Here is a 19510-nt window from a genome sequence, read left to right as displayed (position 1 = left end):
TTAGCCTGTCATGGGTGGCTGGAAGGCACAAGGCTTTCAGAACCCTACCCATTGCCATGGTATTTTGTTCACAGACCTTAGCTAGGTATTAGCTTATACACTTTATTCATACTACCTTTAATCGATGATACCCCATGAGATAGTTGTTATAATCCCTGTTTTGTAGTAGAGGGATTGAGGTTCAAGGCCATTAACCAAGTTACTTAGTACCACATAGCAGAAGGCAGTCAGTGCTCAACCCCAAGTCTGTTTGCTACCAAGCCAAAACATTATCTCTTACACTCTTCCCAATCTCACTGTCTGTTTCTAATGGTAAAAATGACTGAAAGAATATGAAACAAAGTTGAATCTTCATTATCTATCTTTTTTGTATTTCTTTTTTGTATTTCATCTTTACTCTCAGGTTCATATTATAAAGTACAACTGGTTACAGTCCTTTTTGTGAACAATTTATATTTTCATTTCCTTATTAGTGCATTTATTTTGGTCACTTTTCTCACAAAGAGAATTGTTTTAAGCTCTACATTCTAATACTATATTTTAGCTTTTAAAGATGGATCATTAAGATCTCCATCAGAAGTCTTCCGCCCCCACCCCAGATTCACTGGTTGATACTTAAACACTTCCATTTAGAGTTCTGGTAAAGAAAGATGGTGTTATGGCTCCATTTGTGAGATAAAGAGGGGTCCATTCGAGTAAGGGTCTCAACCCCTGTGGAGAGGCTTTGCTCTTGCTTGCAGGCTCTCTGTGCAAAGCATGCTGGGCTCTGTTCTTGCATAAGAACGCCATGAAGGATCACACCACCCATGAGAACCCTTAATGAAAGTGTCCCAAGAATAATGCAGCTTCTTGTTCCCTGAGCCAATCTACCTCCGGTGCTTTCTTGCAGTACTGTTATTCTTGACCCAGACTACCACTGGGGGTGAACAAGAACACTATGAATCAAAGGTCTCTGTTTTCCAGACACTGCCATGAATGTGCGCCATGTTTTTGTTCAAAAGTTCTCTCCTCTTTCCTTTAGCACGTATTCACCATCCCCTTGCCCCACCCCATGTGTGACCACAGCTACTATGCCTGAAGCTTTAGCAAGTAGTACAGCATAAAACAGTAACTCTTGTAATTAGAGTTTTTTAAGCAATAGAAATGACTTTAAAACTTATTTTACATTTCATAAGGGGAATTTCGTCATGGGCTTAGATCAGGGAGACACCGAATCCTTGATACTGATTTGCTGGTGGTCATCATCCCTAAGCTGCTACAGGAGCTGCATTGCTGGGCGTTGGCAATAGCAGGGGTTCCATGCACATTGGCTTCAGTGTGATGGGTACCCCCAGGAGTTAGCTGAGGGGCACTGAGGGATGAGTAGGGACAGGTAGGTCATGAAAGAGAAATGAGAAGTATCCTCCTGAGGAGAATGCCACAGTACAAATCAGGGAGGCAAAACTGTACAGGACTAATGAGTATGAAGTCTAGGACCTGTCATGAGTCCAGATCCTGGCTTATCTGTGTGACCTTTCAGGCAAGTTACTTAACTCCTCCGGACCTTGGTCTTCTCATCTGCAAATGGGGTTAATAGCAATGTCTACTGTATGGTGTTAGGATTAGGATTAGGAAAGTCAATATTTGTAATGCATGTAGATATTGCCTGATACAGAGTAAGTATCAGAGAAGATTTTTGTTACTGAAGTTCTAAACCACTTTTAATTGGTCCTGCTGTTGGTGCTTAGTAAAATTCAATATGACTGATGTGATAAAGATTGTCAGTAATTCCCTTCCCTGTTCTTAATTAGTGAAGTAGTTATTGTTTCTAGAATGCTGTTACTTGAAATCAGGGTAACTTTCCTGGCCACACTGTTCCTAATAGAGAAAAATTGGAAACAGCTTAGATGTCTCTTAGTGGGAGACTGGATAAATTGTGGCATATTCAGAGAGTATGAGAATATGCAGTGTTTAAAATAAATGAGTTAGCGCTACACAAAACAATAGGGATACATTTCTAAAACAATGTTAAACATTAAAAAAAAAGAAGAAGAAGAAGAACCTAGAAGAATGACATCTACAGTATATACAGTAAACTTTCATTTAAAGTTTAAAAACATACCGAAGGAAGTTAAATCCTATTTTGGATACAAACGTAACTAGGAAATGTATAACAAAAACACCAACATGAAGGATCCACAACAATATCAAGACCGTGATGTGCGGAAGGAGGGAAAGGAATAGAATCTGGCAAGAGCAGAAGGAGAGCTTCAGTTTTATCTTAAACATTTTCTTCCTCAGAAGAAAACCCAATATTTATGAAGCAAATATGGCAAAATGTTAACATCTATTAAATCAGATTGCAGGTTACCTTATTATAATATTCTCTAATAATTTTATTTATATTTGAACATATTGATAATAAAAATAATAATTAACAGAATGCATGCAAATGGCAAACTGTAATTCTAAAGTTTCCACCCATGGATTTTATTACTCCTTCAGTTAATTTAAAAAAAAAAAAAAAAGAATTTCAAAGCATTAACATACCACCAGTTGTGCTGGTGTTTCTTATGGATGGCCCTATTTTAAGAGATTTAGGGAGTGTTTTGGCACAAAGGCTGTAAAGAACGCATTTTCATTATTTTAGAAAAAATTTTAATGGCCTGTTGTACATCAGTGTTAATAAGAGTCATGTAGATAAATCCCTAAGCAGTCGTTCGTAGGGCTGGATTTTTTGCTCAGCCAAAAATACAAAAGTGCTCTCTTGCCTTCCTGGATAATTTTGCTGTGCAAGAATGTTGTATGTTTTCTGGTGCCTCAAATCAAACAATATGGAACAATATGGAACATTTATTTAGGTGTTTTGCTTTGCAGACTTTTGCAGCAGAACAGCAAGTCAATTAATCATTCCTTTGAATCTATGTAATGAATTACACTTTGAATATGTTATTGATTGGTAGAACAAACAGCACCATGACCCAGATTTTCAGTCTTACATCATTGAGATGTGGCTGGTATGCTCTGAGTTTGGCAACTGTCTGTTCATTGTGTAAATTAACTGGGACAATGACCTGTAACTATAGAATTGCAGCTTTGCAATTCTATACGCCATCGACCTTTTTATGTCCTATGTATAGTATGTCATGTGTAAAATGGTCACCAAATTAATTGTGTCAGATATTGTCTACATTCTAACTGGAAAACAATTTTCATTGTCTGGAACATGAATGTATAAACATATATCTACTATAAATATATGTATAAATATATATATATGTATAAATGTATAAATGTATAAATATATATCTACTATAAATCTATGTATAAATATATACTATATATCTACTATAAAGTAGATACCTCAATTTCTATCTACTTAGCATTGCTGAGATTATTAAACATGAAATTTATTCATACATTTTGTATTAGTTATTGACCTCTTACTATGTATTTTTGGATCCTAGAGATAAAGTGATGACCAAGGTAATGCTACTGTCTTCAAATTGTTAATAATCTAATGAGTAATAGGGTCAAGAAAATAGGTCATTATAATATATTGAAATTAGTACTGTATGTGGGTAAGCAAAGGGTGTTAAAGAAGCATATTACAGGGAAATCCAGCCCTAGGAAGATCAAGGAAGGCTCCCTGGTATTAGTGTCTATGCTCATCTTTCATTTGGAGACTGGAAGAAAAACAGTCCAAGCAGAGGAATCAGCACAGGGAAAAGCCCAGAGACAAGACAAGGAAAAGCATACTTCAGGCCAGATGTTCAGGTGTTTCTTTGGTATGAAGAGCATTCACTACTTTGTGGTTATATCTGAAATTCCTAGCGCAGGCCATCCTGAGGATAACCACTGGACATCAACCATTTCAAAGTCCTAAGTTTGATCCTCAGCACAATGCCCAGGTCCACCCAAAGCCAACTACACTAGAATTTTGAGTGTCTGGTCCCAAGCATTGAGATTTTTAAAAACCTCTCAAGAAGATGGGAATATTCAGTCTGGTGGCAAATCACTAATTTACAAAGTAAACCTTGAGAAGTGTGTTGATTGATCAAATGTGTAGGCAGATAAGGAAGGCAGAAATGCTGTGCAAGGGTGCTGTCAAAATGAGCTGCTATAAAGAAATGACCTTGGGGATCACATCCACTGGCTATGAATCTCAGGGCAAAACACAAGAAATGTGACTCATGTACTAGAGCTGACTCTTGAGGTACTCAGAGAAATAGCACGTCACACTTTTTTTCAGTTCAATTATTAGTCCATTCCAAAACACTTTGCTAATCCTTATTATATGTCAATATGCTTAGGGCAATGGATACATATATGAGTGGGACATTGATGTCTTATCATCCCCAAACTCTCAGTTTTATGAAGAGAAAATTTCTAAGTAGTCACAGTCATGTGAAAGGATCTACTGGGTACACATTGCCAAGGGGGCAGTGACAGCAAACAGAATGGCAGAGAGTAGCTAAATTTTGAAGGATGAACAGGAATTAACAATTCACCAAGTCAGAAAGATTTTTAGTGTACTTGAAACAAATGCTGTGAGAAGTGTGGCTCCCAAAATGAGGCTGGAAAACTGGGTTAGCTACCAAAGGTCCAGAGACCTCTCTCTGTTGCCAACTAGGCACAGCTCAGACTCCAACATTCTCTATGTAGCTGGAAAGATTTGTTTTACAAATTTATGTAAGGTTGAAAAGGTCTTCACCTCATATCATAAGGTGAGTTGAATAAGACCACTGGTAGAAATTAGGAGTTCAAAGTCATGAGAGTGGCTCAGAGACAGGCGAGGATGTGGAGTCTGTTGAGGTTCTTGAGAACCAGCTTAAGCATAACTAAAATACTAGATGTGTGTGTCACTGGGGAAGCCAACCTCTAAGATAACCTCCAATGATCTCTGCCTCCTGATAGTCACACCCTTACAAAATTCTCTTCCTTGAATGTAGGTTGAACTTGTTGACCCTCTTTTAAAGAAGAGAATAGGGGAGAAATCCCATTTCTGATGATGTTATTAAAAAAAACTTATACTTTCCCTCTCCCCTGCACTTTGTCTCCATTGCCCCCACTGCTCATCCTGGGTGAAATCAACTGCCATGTCTTCAGGTAGGCCCTTGAGGTAAGGACTGAGGCCTGCTAATAGCCATGCTGAGTGAGTTTAGAAGGAGATCCCTCCCCAGTCAGACCTTCAGATGTGACTACATCCATGGGTGATAACTTGACTGCAGCTTATTGAGACAGCTTGAATCAGAGACACTCGGTTAAGCTGTGTTCAGACTCTTGACCCACAAAACAAAGAGGTAATAGTTGCTTATTGTTTTAGGCAGCAGTGTTTTAGGATAATTTGTTGTGCAGCAATCATAATGAACACAGTCACTATTCACTCAGTTTCTGCAGATCCCATACTTCTATGAAGACCTCACAGCTTGACTCTAGAGTGCTGTTATTAACAATCATGATTTCCCCTTGAGAAACAAGATTTCTTTCAGGCTTGAAAGATGTAAAAATATGGATGAAAAGCTAAGGGATTCAAAATCTGTTCTGATGTTATAAACTTAAGAAGCAAGATGGTGAAGATTATGGTTGGGAGCAATATTCAGACCATGATCCTATGGCTCTTCTCCATCCGAGAGTGACCCTCTACTTTAATTCTTTCCCATCACCCACACCCCACCAGAATATAATGTTCAAAGCATGTAATGTTCAAAACTGGGCAAGCACTCAGGATGGCATCTGGGAGTCTAACTGCAGATGTGCTGTCAAGCATAGGCCTTTGTCCATTGGCCTGCCCTCATTTTGTTTCTTTCTATTTTACCACAATACTGAAGTTTAGAATGATTTGGACGTTGTATGTGTTTATGCAGCCTTTCTGGTATGCCTTTCCTTTTATTTTTACATTATGTGACTTTTTTTTTCATCAGATGTTCATGAGAAAAATGCCTTTCATGGTGAACTAAAAACCTACCTAGTCTTATTCTGGTATAAAAACCAATTTGAAAAGACAAGGTCTACAATGAAGACTATTAGCTAAGTAAAAACATGTCAATCTTTGACACAATTCATTTGTTTAATTGAATATTTGTTAAGGAACAAGAAAAATAGAGAGTACAACAATAATTTAGAATCCTTCTAAATATACAGTTTCTATTTCAGAACCTAACCCATTTCTTCTCACCTTCATGACACAGGAGAAGAAAACCTCCTGGCAATTTTACGACGAAGATGGTGGAAATATATGATCCTGGGACTCATCGACCTGGAAGCAAATTATCTGGTGGTCAAGGCTTACCAGTACACGACTCTGACCAGTATTCAGGTACTGGCGGATCTTATGTATTTCTCACCCTCCTCAGTTTCCAGATGTAGTTTGCTTTCAGTTTAGTCACCTGGAAATCTAAATACTTCTCTAAAGGTTTTGCAAGAGGGACATTGGGTGTTTAAAAATTAACTTGTGCATTATTTCTATGTCTTATTAATTTTTCTTAATTCAAATGTAATTGCATATCTTTTTCCTCTTTGTTCTTATTGGACTGTAACTACTGAAAATGTAGGAAAATATTTTCTAGCTATGAATACTACCAACTAATCTTATGTCAGTAGGAGAGTTATTAATAGGCATAAAAACAGAGCCATTTTAAACACAACTTAAAACATCTTAGAACAAGTTAATGGACTTTGATTAAGTAATCAGTGCTTAATAATCTTTTCTTTTAGCTTTCTTTAATGAGGAGATTTTGCAACCAGAAGGGACAGAATCTTTCCTAAAAGAACAAGATACAAATTCCTAAATAGTGTTATTCATGAAGATAGCCACTCTGTCCCCCCTTCCTCCCTCTCCTTTTCTTTTATGCACATGGGTGTGTGTACACACACACACACACACACACAAACACAATTGCAAGTTTAAACTTAGGTTTTCACAACTTTCACAAGACACCATTTACATTCTTCATTATACCATAAATTATACACTTGACCATTTTTTTTCACCCTCATTTCCCGTTTATGGCCATATTATGAATTTTATAGCATTCCAAGGCTCTGGGATGAAAACAAAATATTATTCACATGTGTTATATCTTACTTAGACTTGATACCACAACAACATTCCTGCCATTCAGATAATTTACTTAGAAAAACAATAACAAAAATGCAGAATCAGAGGCACCTGGGTGGCTCAGTGGGTTAAAGCCTCTGCCTTCAGCTCAGGTCATGGTCCCAGATCCTGGGATTAAGCCCCACATCCGGCTCTCTGCTTGGCCAGGAGCCTGGTTCCTCCTCTCTCTCTGCCTGCCTGTCTGCCTACTTGTGATCTCTCTCTGTCAAATGAATAAATAAAATCTTTAAAAAAAAAATTTTTTAAATGATGCAGAATCAAGCAAGCAGACCAACCACCTAAACATATTTAGATTGCATGGATTGAATGGGAAGTTGTCTAAGCTGGAATGAGATGGGGCTGCAGGCTTCCTCCTGCATGCCCAGTGAGACAGAAGGGATGCTTGTCTACCTAAATCCATTGAAAAGAAGTCCAGAGCCCTTATACTAATTGGACCACAATGACAGCAGGGGAATGCTGTGAGCTAATTGGCTTAAAGTTGGACTCCCCAACCCAATACAGGATAAGACTTCTGATTGTCTCAGACTCTTGTTTTTCAGGAGTACTACTGGCATTTTGGGTGGGGCAATTTTTCATGATTTGGGTCCCTTTCCTACTTTATTGGTCATTGAGCATTCTTAGCTTCCGTCCACTAAAAGCTAATAGCGTCTTTTTCAGCCTTATAACAACTAAAAGTGTCCCTGTGGATTTCCAAATGCCCTCTGGCAGAAGAGTACCATCTCTGCTTGAGAGTTACTGGCTCACCAGTCAGGACTCACTCGTGGCCTCAGAATGGGATCAATCCCACTAATCACATGTCACCATCCACTGCAGGAGGAGAAAGGTGAATAAATGCTGGGAAATCAGCTACGTGCCCCCATACTCAGCTTCACTCCCACTCACTTCAATGAGTCCCACAACAGAAATAAGTATCTCTCTTCTGGGCTCCCATGGCACTTTATTTGTTAGCTCTGTCTACAGTCTGTCTTACTGAAGAATGATGTTTAAATATTCCTACCTACTCCACCCGACTGTGAGTTTTTAGGTAGACAAGCAAGGGTAATTTCTTGTTCACCTCTGAATTTCTAGTATCTACGAGAAAACCCAGCACATGCCAGGTACTCAATAAATGTTTAAAGAAGTTAATTCAATTGCATTGATTTCCACTTTTGGGGGGCACAGAAATTCCCAGCAGTTCTCTACCTAAATGTAGAGGCCTCCAGAATGTCTTTACAGATAGGGCAGGAGAAGGAAGAGACAAATGTTAGCTTTGTGGCAGAGCTGAGCCTATTAGCCCAGAGCCAAAAACTGTAAGTGAGCCTGGGGAGAATGAAGAGGAGATGCTCCCCTTTGAAAATCTAGTTGGCTTCTGTGGGTTTTTTGTTTGTTTGTTTGTTTCTAAGCATTGTAAAGTCATAACCAATTGTTGGTTTCTTAAGTTCTATGGAGCTTTTTTGAAAAAAAACGTTGTTGTTGTTTTTTTTTTCTCTTCCTTTCTTTTCTTTTTGGAACAGTGGCAATTTATTCTTAACAACTGGTCTCATGGTCTTCAGGTGTTTAGTTCAACCCATGTCATACCCCACCATCCTGATCCATCCTGCTACCTCTCTCAAATTCGTTCTTCAATGCCTGATAAACCTGAAAAAGTTTATCTTAATTCTTTTTTTTTTTTTTTAAGATTTTTATTTACTTATCTGACGGAGAGAGACACAGCAAGAGAGGGAACACAAGCAGGGGGAATGGGAGAGGGAAGAAGCAGGCTTCCTGCTGAGCAGGGAGCCCGATGCGGGGCTCGATCCCAGGACCCTGGGATCATGACCCGAGCCAAAGTCAGACGCTCAACGACTGAGCCATCCAGGCTCCCCTATCTTAATTCTTTAGCAAGAAAGAAAAATAATAATTCTACTGGAATATCAGTTGGTCTTCATTGTAATTTACTGAGCAAGGAATAGTGAAAAGTAAAAAAGCAAGTTGAATCTAAAAATTTTAGAATGACTTTGCAACGTACAACAAATAAACCTATTAAATAATAATAAATGGTCAGAACAGAAGGCATTTGTTCTGGAACCATGTCTGTACAGCTATTTAGTAATTTAATTTTGTTTACTCATTGGAAATCAGTAGAACTAACAAGTGCCAATAATTTTTCCTTATTTTTATAAATATTAATTCAGCTTTTAATATGTGTTTAGCTTTTATTCATATTAATCAATAAGGAAAATATATTAATTAAGCCTCTGAGAAATGAGCTAGTTATTGCGAGTGACATAAAGAGAAATGAATAAGCCTTGCCCTCCAGAAACATATGAATTGATAAAGAGCATAAGAGGCAAAAATCTATCGATAGCAATGCCAAGTACGGCAAGAGAACAGATGCCTAAGTGATACAGTTTCCAAAGAAGGCAGAAATGATGTTTATTTCCAAAGACCAAGAAAGTACCCATTCATATGAGTCTATAAGATTAGATAAAATGTAGAGAAGATAAAATGTGGGTATAGATTTGCACATGGGATGAAGAGCATGACAGAAGCGTGGGGGCAGGAAACCCAATGAATATGATTGGGGAGCAGTTATTCCAGTTTGATTCAACCAGTCACTAAAAGAATAATTATTGAATAATTCTATGTTCAAGACATTTTATTAAGTGGTGAATAAAGTTGCAAGCAAAAATAGATAGAAGCTGTATTCTCATGGAACTTTTAGTCAAATAGGGAAGGAAGCATTTGGTCAAATAATCAAACGAATGGATGTATAGTTTTAATGAAGGATAAGCATTCTAAAGGAAAGCAACACAGTTCTATGAAAATGGCTCTGAAACCAACCTGACTTCCAATGGCAAGTTGGGGAAGGTTATCCCCTGAAGAACTGATAGTGGAACTGAAGTCTGAAAGGGGAGTGAAAGAAATAGATGTATTCCTGGAAACTTAAAAACTACTAAGACTGAAACAGGAAGAAATAGACAATCTAAACAGACCCCCAGCCAATAAGGAAATTGAAGCAGTAATCAAAAATCTCCCAACAAACAAGAGCCCAGGGCCAGATGGCTTCCCAGGGGAATTCTTCCAAATATTTAAAGAAGAAATAATACCTATTCTATTGAAGCTGTTTCAAAAAAATAGAAATAGAAGGAAAAATTCCAAATCATTCTATGAAGCCAGCATTACCCTGATCCCAAAATGAGACAAAGACCCCATCAAAAAGGAGAATTACAGAGCCGTATACCTGATGAGCATGGATGCCAAAATACTCAATAAGATCCTAGCCAATAGGATCCAACAGGTGCTAAAATGATCATTCACCACGACCAGGTGGGATTTATTCCTGGGATGAAAGGGTGGTTCAACATTCAGAAATCAATCAACGTGATAGAGTACATTAATAAAAGAAAAGATAAGAACTATATGATCTTTTCAATTGATGCAGAAAAAGCATTTGATAAAATAAAAGCATCCTTTTCTGATTCAAACTCTTCAAAGTATTAGGATAGAGGGACCATACCGCAACATCATAAAAACATCTATGCAAAGTCTATGAAAAGTCCACAGTGAATATCATTCTCAATGGGGAAAAACTGAGAGTTTTACTTTAAGGTCAGGAGACAACAGCGATGTCAACTATCACCATTATTGTTCAACATAGTACTAGAAGTCCTAGCCTCAACAATCAGACAACAAAAAGAAATAAAAGACATTCAGATTGGCAAAGAAGAAGTCAAACTCTCTCTCATTGCAAATGACATGATACTCCATCCACAAATTACTAGAACTCATATAGCAATTCAGCAATGTGGCAGGATACAAAATCAATGCACAGAAATCAGTTGCATTTCTATACACTAACAATGTAACTAAACAAAGAGAAATTACAGAATTGATTCCATTTGTAATAGCACCAAAAACCATTAGATACCTAGGAATAAACCTAACCAAAGAGGTAAAGGAGCTATACTCTAGAAACTACAGAATACTTGTGAAAGAAATTGAGGAAGACACAAAGAAATGGGAAAAAAGTCCATGCTCATGGATTGGAAGAATAAAGATTGTTAAACTATCTATGCTGCCCAGAGCAATCTACATTTTCAATGCAATCCCTATCAAAATACCATTGACATTTTTTACAGAGCTGGAACGAACAATCCTAAAATCTGTATGGAACCAGAAAAGACCCTGAATTGCCAGAGGAGTCCTGAAAAAGAAAACCAAAGCTGGGAGCATCACAATGCCTGACTTCAAGTTCTGTTACAAAGTTGTGATCATCAAGACTGCATGGTATTGGCACAAAAACAGACACACAGATCATTAGAACAGAAAAGAGACCCCCAAAGTGGACCCTCAACTATACAGTCAAATAATTTTCAACAAATCAGGAAAGAATATCCAATGGAAAAAAGAGTCTCTTCAATAAATTGGACAGCCACATGCAGAAGAATGAAACTGGACCATTCTCTTACACAATACACAAAGATAAATTCAAAATGGATGAAAGACCCCAATGTAAGACAGGAATTCATTCAATGGAGGAGAACATAGGCAGTAACCTCTTTGACATCAGCCACAGCAACTTCTTTCAAGACACATCTTTAAAAGTAAAACTGAACTTTTGGGACTTCATCATGTTAAAAGGCTTCTGTACAGCAAAGGAAAGAGTTAACTAAACTAAGAGGCAATGGGAGAGGAGTGGGAGAAGATATTTGCAAATGACATTACATATAAAGGGCCGGTATCCAACATCTATAAAGAAATTATCAAATTCAGTACCCAAAAAGTAAAAATCCAGTCAAGAAATGGGCAGAAGACATGAACAGACACTTCACCAAAGAAGACATCTAAATGGCCAACAGACATATGAAAAAATGCTCAACATGACTAGCCATCAGGGAAATGCAAATCAAAACCACAGTGAGATACCACTTTACACCAGTTAAGAGGAAAAATTAACAAGACAGGAAACAACAAATGTTGGCAAGGATGTGGAGAAAGGGAAACTCTCTTACACTGTTTGTGAAAATGCAAGCTGGTATAGCCAGTTTGGAAAACAGTATAAGGTTCCTCAAAAAGTTAAAAATCGAGAAACCCTACAACCCAGCAATTGCACTACTATGTATTTACCCCAAAGATACAGATGTAGTGTAAAGAAGGGACACCTGCACTCCAATGTTTATAACAGCAATGTCCACAATAGGCAAACTGTGGAAGGAGCCAAGATGTCTTTCAGCAGATGAATGGATAAAGAAGATGTGGTTTATATATACAATGGAATATCACTTAGCCATTAGGAAGGATAAATACCTACTATTTGCATCAACAAAGATGGAACTGGAGGGGATTATGCTAAGCGAAGTAAGTCAAAAAGAGAAAGACAATTATCATATGGTTTCATTAATATGTGGAACATAAGGAATAATGCAGACGACCACAAGGAAAGGGAGGAAAAACTAAATGGGAAGAAATCAAAGAGGGAGACAAACCATAAGAGACTCTGGACTCTAGGAAACAAACTGAAGGTTACAGAAGGGAGGGGGTGGAGTGATGGGATAACCAGATGATGGTATTAAGGAGGGCACATGTTGTGATGAGCACTGAATGTTATATGCAACTAATGAATTGTTGAACACTACAGCAAAAACTAATGATGGCTTATTTTGGCTAACTGAACATAATAATAAAAATTAAATTAAAAATAAAAATAAGAGATAATAAATAAATAAAGAGGAAGGGTGGAAAGAGATCTAAACAAAGAAGACAGTGGGTTTAAGGCCCTGGGTAGGAAGCGCTGTAGCAAAGATGAAGGTGGAGACCAGTCATGTGACGGAGCATAGGGAATGAAGACTAGTACAAGATGGCCTGGAGAAGGAGGCAGACACCAAACACTATGAGTCTCGATGGCCAGGTCAAGTGTTTGAGTCTTAAGGCTAAGTGCCATGGGAAGCCAAATTTGAGTCTTAAAGAAAACTCAGGCCCTAGTGTAGAGAACCAATTAAAGCAATGGATTCTCTTAAAGGAATAGAAAAAGACAGAACTGAAGACTTAAGTTGGGACCATATTAATATTGTAGGAGGTCTTCAATGTCAGGAGGAAGAGTGTGACTTAATTTTATAGGTAAAAGCCATGAAAATTTCTGAGGAAAGAAATGATAAGATGTGACCCTGTAACCCTTTTTCAGAGCACTTCTGTTTTCACAAACCAGAATTTATTAATAGTTGGCACAGCACCAAATACTTTTGTTTCTGGATTCTTCAAAAAATAGAGACACCAAGAACCTGTCTTTGCTTTTTCTTCCTGCCCTTTGAGTTCGTTCACCGAACTTAGGGTTGGATGTCACAAACAACTGATACATGAAACTTGAAAGGAAAACATTTTTTTCTTTTTTTTTTTAAATATATATTTTTGAAATGATTATAGACTCACAGGGAATTGCAAAAATATATAGAGTCTTTTGCATCATTTATGCAGCTTTCCCCAATTGTGACATTTTATATGACTTTTGTATGATGTCAAACCCAGTATATTGATACTGGTACAATACCGTTCACTAGACTACAGAACTTTTTCAGTTTTCAACCCCTTTTCTTTCATTTATGAATGTGTGTGTGTGTGTGTGTGTGTGTAGTTCTGTGTAATTTGATCCCATTTGTAAGTCTGTGATCCCATTTGTAAGATCCCACTAGCACAATTAGGGTACAGAACTGCCCCATTATTACAAAGCAACTCTGTTGTGCTCCTGCTGTGAAGTTGCACCCATCCCACCAACCCATCCCTGTCATCTGGCAACCATTAATCTATTCTCCAGCTATATGATTTTGCTAGCAGGAGGATGCCGTATAAAATGGAATCATGCAGTGTTTAACCTTTGGAGATTTTTTTTTCCCCCATTAAGCATAACGTCTTTTAAGTGCATCCAGATTTTTGCATATATCAATATTTTAATCCTCTTTATTGAAATGTAGTATTACATGGTCTAGATGTACCAGAGTGTGTTTAACCATTCACCTGTTGAGAGACATTTGAGTTGTTTCCACTTTGGGCTTTTACAAATAAAGGTGCTATGAGCATCCATGTGCAAGTTTTTGTGTTAACATAAGATTTCATTTCTCTGGGCTAAATGTGCAAAAGTTCATCTGCTGGGTCATATGGAAAGTGCCCGTTTGGTTTTAGAAACTGGCAAATGGCTTTCCAGAGCTGCAGCACCATTTTACATTCCCACCAGCCATGTATGAGAGGCCCAGCTGCTCCGTATCCTCACCAGCACTTGGTGTTATCATCATCTTTTATTTTAGCGATTCCAAAACACACATAGTGATATTTCATTGTGGTTTTATTGTGGTCCATTGGAGCTAATGTTGAACATCTTTTGGGGAAAAAAAAAAAGTTTTAACTTTACCTTCATAGTTGGAAGCTAAAAAAAGTTAACAGTGGCAAAAGTGATAACATATTAAGGAAAAAGATGATGGAGGAGAGACACTGAAGTGAAGAAACCCAGCTGTTTCCCTTATTAGAAAATGAGGAGATTTATAAGGATTTATAAAGATTGTATTCTAAAGACACCTTTGTGAGTTTGTATCTCTTGACTTGCAGAGAATAGACTGTGCCTGCGACTTTGAGACGGATTAGCGGTGACATTTGGATAAATTCTAAAAGCACTACTATTTTTATAACTGTGCCATACGAACCATTTCAGTAGAAATATCAGCTTTACAACTTCTCGCCTAAAGATTATTCATCTTTTTTCAGCCGTGTAGTACTAAAATGCAAACAGATGAAACTGGTGCTTCTGTGAAATCAGAAGAAAGCTGGTCTCTTCAAACATGGTATTTGGCAACTAAAATTAACTCACGTTGGAAACGATTTGCAGTACTCTTGCTGATAACCATGCTGAGGGGCCTGTACCTCCAACATATCTCCTCCTCACATAGTGTATACTTCAGAGCACTTTCCATTCTTCTGGCAGTTTCCATCAGAGGCAAAGGACAAGAAAGAAATTCCTCTGGCTCTGGTTATTTTCTTTCTGTCCTGCTCATCTAACTCGGAACATGTTAGGGCCAGTTAATACAGAATGCAAGCCAGCCTCCCCAGTGTGTATTGTGATATCCAGCTCTGAAATTAATTCTACAAGGCATACACACAACATATACATGTAACATACACAACATGCTAAGATATACACAAGTGACAGTTTGTCTTATTGCTTTACGTAACTCTCAGTCATTTCTGGGTTTTCTCTTTGTCAGTTTTCAGTAGGCTATGAGTTAAGTTGTATCAGATCCAGAAAAAGGCTGGGTAGTTTATACATTGTTATGTCGAAAATTTAAGCCATATGAATAGACTTGCCCTTCAGATGTATTTATTGTTTCAAAAATGCCTATGCTGTAGTTAGAGGCTGGGGATAGGACTACTGATCAGACCTGAGTCCTGCTGTGAGGCAGGGGGCAGCTATGTTATCAGTTAAGATAACAATATAGTAGGGTGATGAAGAAAGTATGCATTAGTATCTTGCCTGGAGACAGGAGAGGGGTACCACTCATCCTCAGGACTCATGTACCTCTGGTCCCATAGTCAAGAAGTTATGATATAAGAGAGAAAGTCACTAAACTTCTTATTTGTAGCCAACTTGTATTTCCATCTCCATGGATGAGCCCAGAGACAAGAACTGCCTATGCATGTTAGAAACAGATCCATGGGCTTGAGTTTACGATTATGAGTTCAGCTTTTAAGACTGTATTTCCTTCTTTACCCTTGCTGTTTTACCTGTCCTTGGTGTAGGACTATGGCAGTTTATGACTATTCAAAAGATATTTTAAAGTACATTTAAAAGCAAAGCTTTAAAAGCAGACAAAGTTCTTACCGTTTAAGGGAATATGATATTCTGAATATCTTTCAGATTTCTTAAATCTGGACTTTTTATTTTCATGATTGCAGGAGTAACCTAAATATGTAAATAAAATAAAATTTAATAAATAAATAAATAAATATGTGATTGGACACTGCAGGTTTCCTGCCAGCTTTTTAACCTGAGAAAAATACAGACTTTTTTTTTTTTTAAACATATTTACTCCCTCCTGCATATCTGTAAGGACCTTGAAGGTGAGACCTGTGTATCCGGTATACAGTAAGCACTAAATAAATTTCTCGTGTTTGGATAAATGCAGAAACAATTCATCTTTGTTTCCTTCACAAGATCATGTCCATATAGATACCAACAATGTATGAAATATTTGCATAAATGAGGTAATGCATGAAAGGTTGAATTTCTAAAGGTGAGCTACCAATGAGGTAGGACAACACAGTGATCGTTAGTGGTTTCATCATCAGTAAGTTCATTTATTCTTAGGACTCAGATATAGAACACTAAATACCTTTTGAGTATTCTACTATGCTCTGGGGATGTAGAGATGATGAAAAAACTGTCCCAGCTCTTAAGAAGCTCAAGCGTTATAGGCATTGTCTCCACACAGATTCACTCGTGCTATACTTAGATGTTCAGAGCATCTTCACCTTCTTCCTAACCCTATAATTTATCGAATCTTCCTAGGGAACCTTCCCCTCAAATGCCCACAAGCTGGCTAAATAGCAGGAGGCGGAGGGAAAAGTCTGATTTCATATAAAATTACTAATGTCTTCTAGTTAAACATTTTCTCTGGATAGTTGAGTTGCACTTGGACAAATGCTCACCCTCTCAGAAGTCCCTTCTTCCATACTCACTTCTGAGATGGCATGTGGCTGGGTCTGTAGTGTGACCTCGGGCCTATGTTGATCCTTTGGCTGCTCTCTAGGGTAGGACAGCTCTCCTGTTGTTGGGTGTGCACTTGCTGGATTGGATGTGGAGCTCCTCAACTCTGGGCCTGGCATCCGGCTGGCCTCTGATGTTCACTCTGCCCTCCGGTGGGGGTGTCCCTCTCCTTGCTGACTAGCCCCCTGATCCTCACTGATCTGCGGCCTCCAGGTATCTGGCTGTGAATGTGTTTGGTCTTCAGCCTTGCTGGTCCTTGTCAGATGGAACCCCTCGCCCCACCCCAGGTAAGCCAGCCTGCACCACTTTGCAGAGCCCTCAGACTTCTGGCAAAACAGGAGCCCCAGAAAAGGCTTCTGGGGAACTAGGGTGCTCTCTGCTAATGACACTTCACCTCTCATCATTCTCTGATGCAGGCTCTTCAGGTTAGTGTGGCTGTCCCAAAAGGAAACCAATGCTTTGCTTTCAGTTTTCTCTCTAACAATCTAGCATTCTTTGCCCCCTTGGGACTTCAATGCAGAGAGGGCACCTCTGGGCACCTATGACTCAACACTTGCTTCTCTGATGTTAATTCCTTTTCTCTTCCCACGGTCCATGGTGGGAGAGACAAGCTCTTTCCCCACTCTTCCTCTCTAGCATGGACTTCCTTGTCTTACACCCTCCTTTCAGGACACCAGACCTCCCAATTGGGTCCTAAAGTAGAAAAGAGCAACCTTCCACGTTCTGGAAGAAACTCTGATGTAGTTGGCAATCAATTCTTAATATGCTGGTGGGAGAATTACAGAATTTAGAATGCCTTCTCTGTCATTGAACCTGACTCTAGCCCGTTCTTCACTAAAGACATCAGGAAAGTCAGCTTGGTATTTGGATGTTGATGAATGACCTCTCTCTTCTACAAAGGACCTGCCCTCTTTTTTTTCTCATGGCCCAGTTTAACAGGTAGAAGGCAGAATGGGCATGATTGACGGTGGAAAATTAAATTTCCAGAAAACTTTATCCTATTTTTCTGGAAGACAGATGTATAGACAAATTGCAGTGCAGTCTGAACAGTAGTAAAATGGAGCTATGCACAAATGCTATGGGATTGCAGAGAGGAGGGACTGCTTCCACCCATGAGAAAGGACTCTCCAGAGGAGACATTTTGGTGGGGTCTATAAACCTAGACTTGACTGACAGCATGAATCCCACAGTAAAACACTTGGCCAAGGGCCACTTGGTTCTTTGGTGATTGTCAGCTCCAATGGCTCATGTAGACAGGTTATAAATAAGTGAGATGCCCTTATCTATTTGTTTCCTGTCTGAACACCAGTTTTCCCACTTCGAAGAATTTTAAAACCTGCCTGCTGGTGTGGTCCTGGGTGTGCACATGTAACACTGCATGCAGTGAGCCTTGTTTCCCCCACAGTCCCAGGCAAAAATAATCCAACAAACAAGCATCATATTGTTCTGATCCCACCACCACCTCCAACACCTTCCTCAGTGACGTTCCTCTGTCCTTCCTGCGGATGGAATTTCCCTGGTCTTCCAGCATTCTCAGACGTGTCTGAGATCCATGTGACAGTGAGTCGGCCAACCTGGGACACCCACTCCTTTAGCCAGCCTCCAACATGTGGTAGAGGCTCAAAAAATACCAGTCCTTTTACTCACCTGTTTTCCACTGCATGGATTCTTTCCATTGGTCCAATTTAAGAAAAAAGATACATGTTGCCTCAACTAGACTGTGCTCTCCACACACACAGTCTCACTCTTGGACAGCAAACTGAAGAAAAGCAATGAAAAATTGTGCAGTTGCATGCAAACTATTCTCGGTGAAAGACCTTGTTTGAGATACAAGAAGGTTAGGAAACCCACACTCCAATTAGCTTTGCCACTGATTGATTACTCTGTTACTTCACATAAGACCATTTGCCAGTCAATAGAGGTGAAATCTCATAAACATTAATGAGATTGCTTCTAGGTACAAGCAAAATTCTTCTAGCCCACTCTGTTTGGGAGTGAAAATATCCGCGGAACTTGTACAAGCCAATATGGTTATACCCTACTTGGAATTATGTTTTCACAGTATCAAAGCTAAACAAACCTTAAAACCATGGAATGCTGTTGCTTGACAAGTAAAATCAAGAAAATTTTCTCCTCTGGTACAGATGCACCACTTTTATTTTGCAACGAACATGTTCCTGAAATATTACTTCCAAATAAATTTTTACAAATGATTTCTAATTTTAATACTCTGGGAAATGTACAGGGTATTTCTTATAAATTGAAAAATCATTCTGTACAATGAATAGTAACTATTTCTGTTTCCAAAGATATTCTTTCAATACACTGAGTTTGTGAAAAGTAAAACACTCCTATAGTCCAGTATTATGCCACACACAAGATTGATATTTTCAAAGTTAGCAGCCAAAATACCTGTTATGTTTGGTGGATAAGAGTGAACAGGGCAGAGGGGAAGACACAGGAGGCCTGGCTGTGGATATCCCCAAGGTGTCTATGTGCTCACATAGATTAATCAGTTAACCACTGACTGCCTTACACCTCCCAAATGTGCTTGCTCTCTACAGAATAGAATCAGTGGAATTATGGGCAAATGGACACTTTTAATCGATGTTTTCATTCATTTAAGTAAGGAATTGCAAATAGATTTAGTGAGCACCTCTAAATTGTGTGTGTTTGTGTATGTGTGTGTTTGTGTGTGTGTTTGT

At 38.6% G+C, this 19510-nt stretch overlaps 1 protein-coding gene across 6 annotated transcripts in view; it reads left to right on the top strand.

Annotated features, from left to right (window-relative positions):
- The window catches only part of SLC35F1 (solute carrier family 35 member F1), a 391058-nt gene that overhangs the window by 309052 nt on the left and 62496 nt on the right, over positions 1-19510 (top strand). For all 6 annotated transcript variants that reach the window (XM_032339696.1, XM_032339699.1, XM_032339695.1 and 3 more), the window contains one exon: positions 6171-6298. In XM_032339696.1, the coding sequence (XP_032195587.1) occupies positions 6171-6298 (128 nt within the window). The remainder of the gene's footprint in view (positions 1-6170; positions 6299-19510) is intronic.

The sequence above is a fragment of the Mustela erminea genome, chromosome 4 (assembly GCF_009829155.1).
Source record: "Mustela erminea isolate mMusErm1 chromosome 4, mMusErm1.Pri, whole genome shotgun sequence".
Lineage (NCBI taxonomy): Eukaryota > Metazoa > Chordata > Mammalia > Carnivora > Mustelidae > Mustela > Mustela erminea.
Note: the sequence above shows the minus strand (reverse complement) of the source record. Positions and strands in the feature narration are given on the sequence as shown.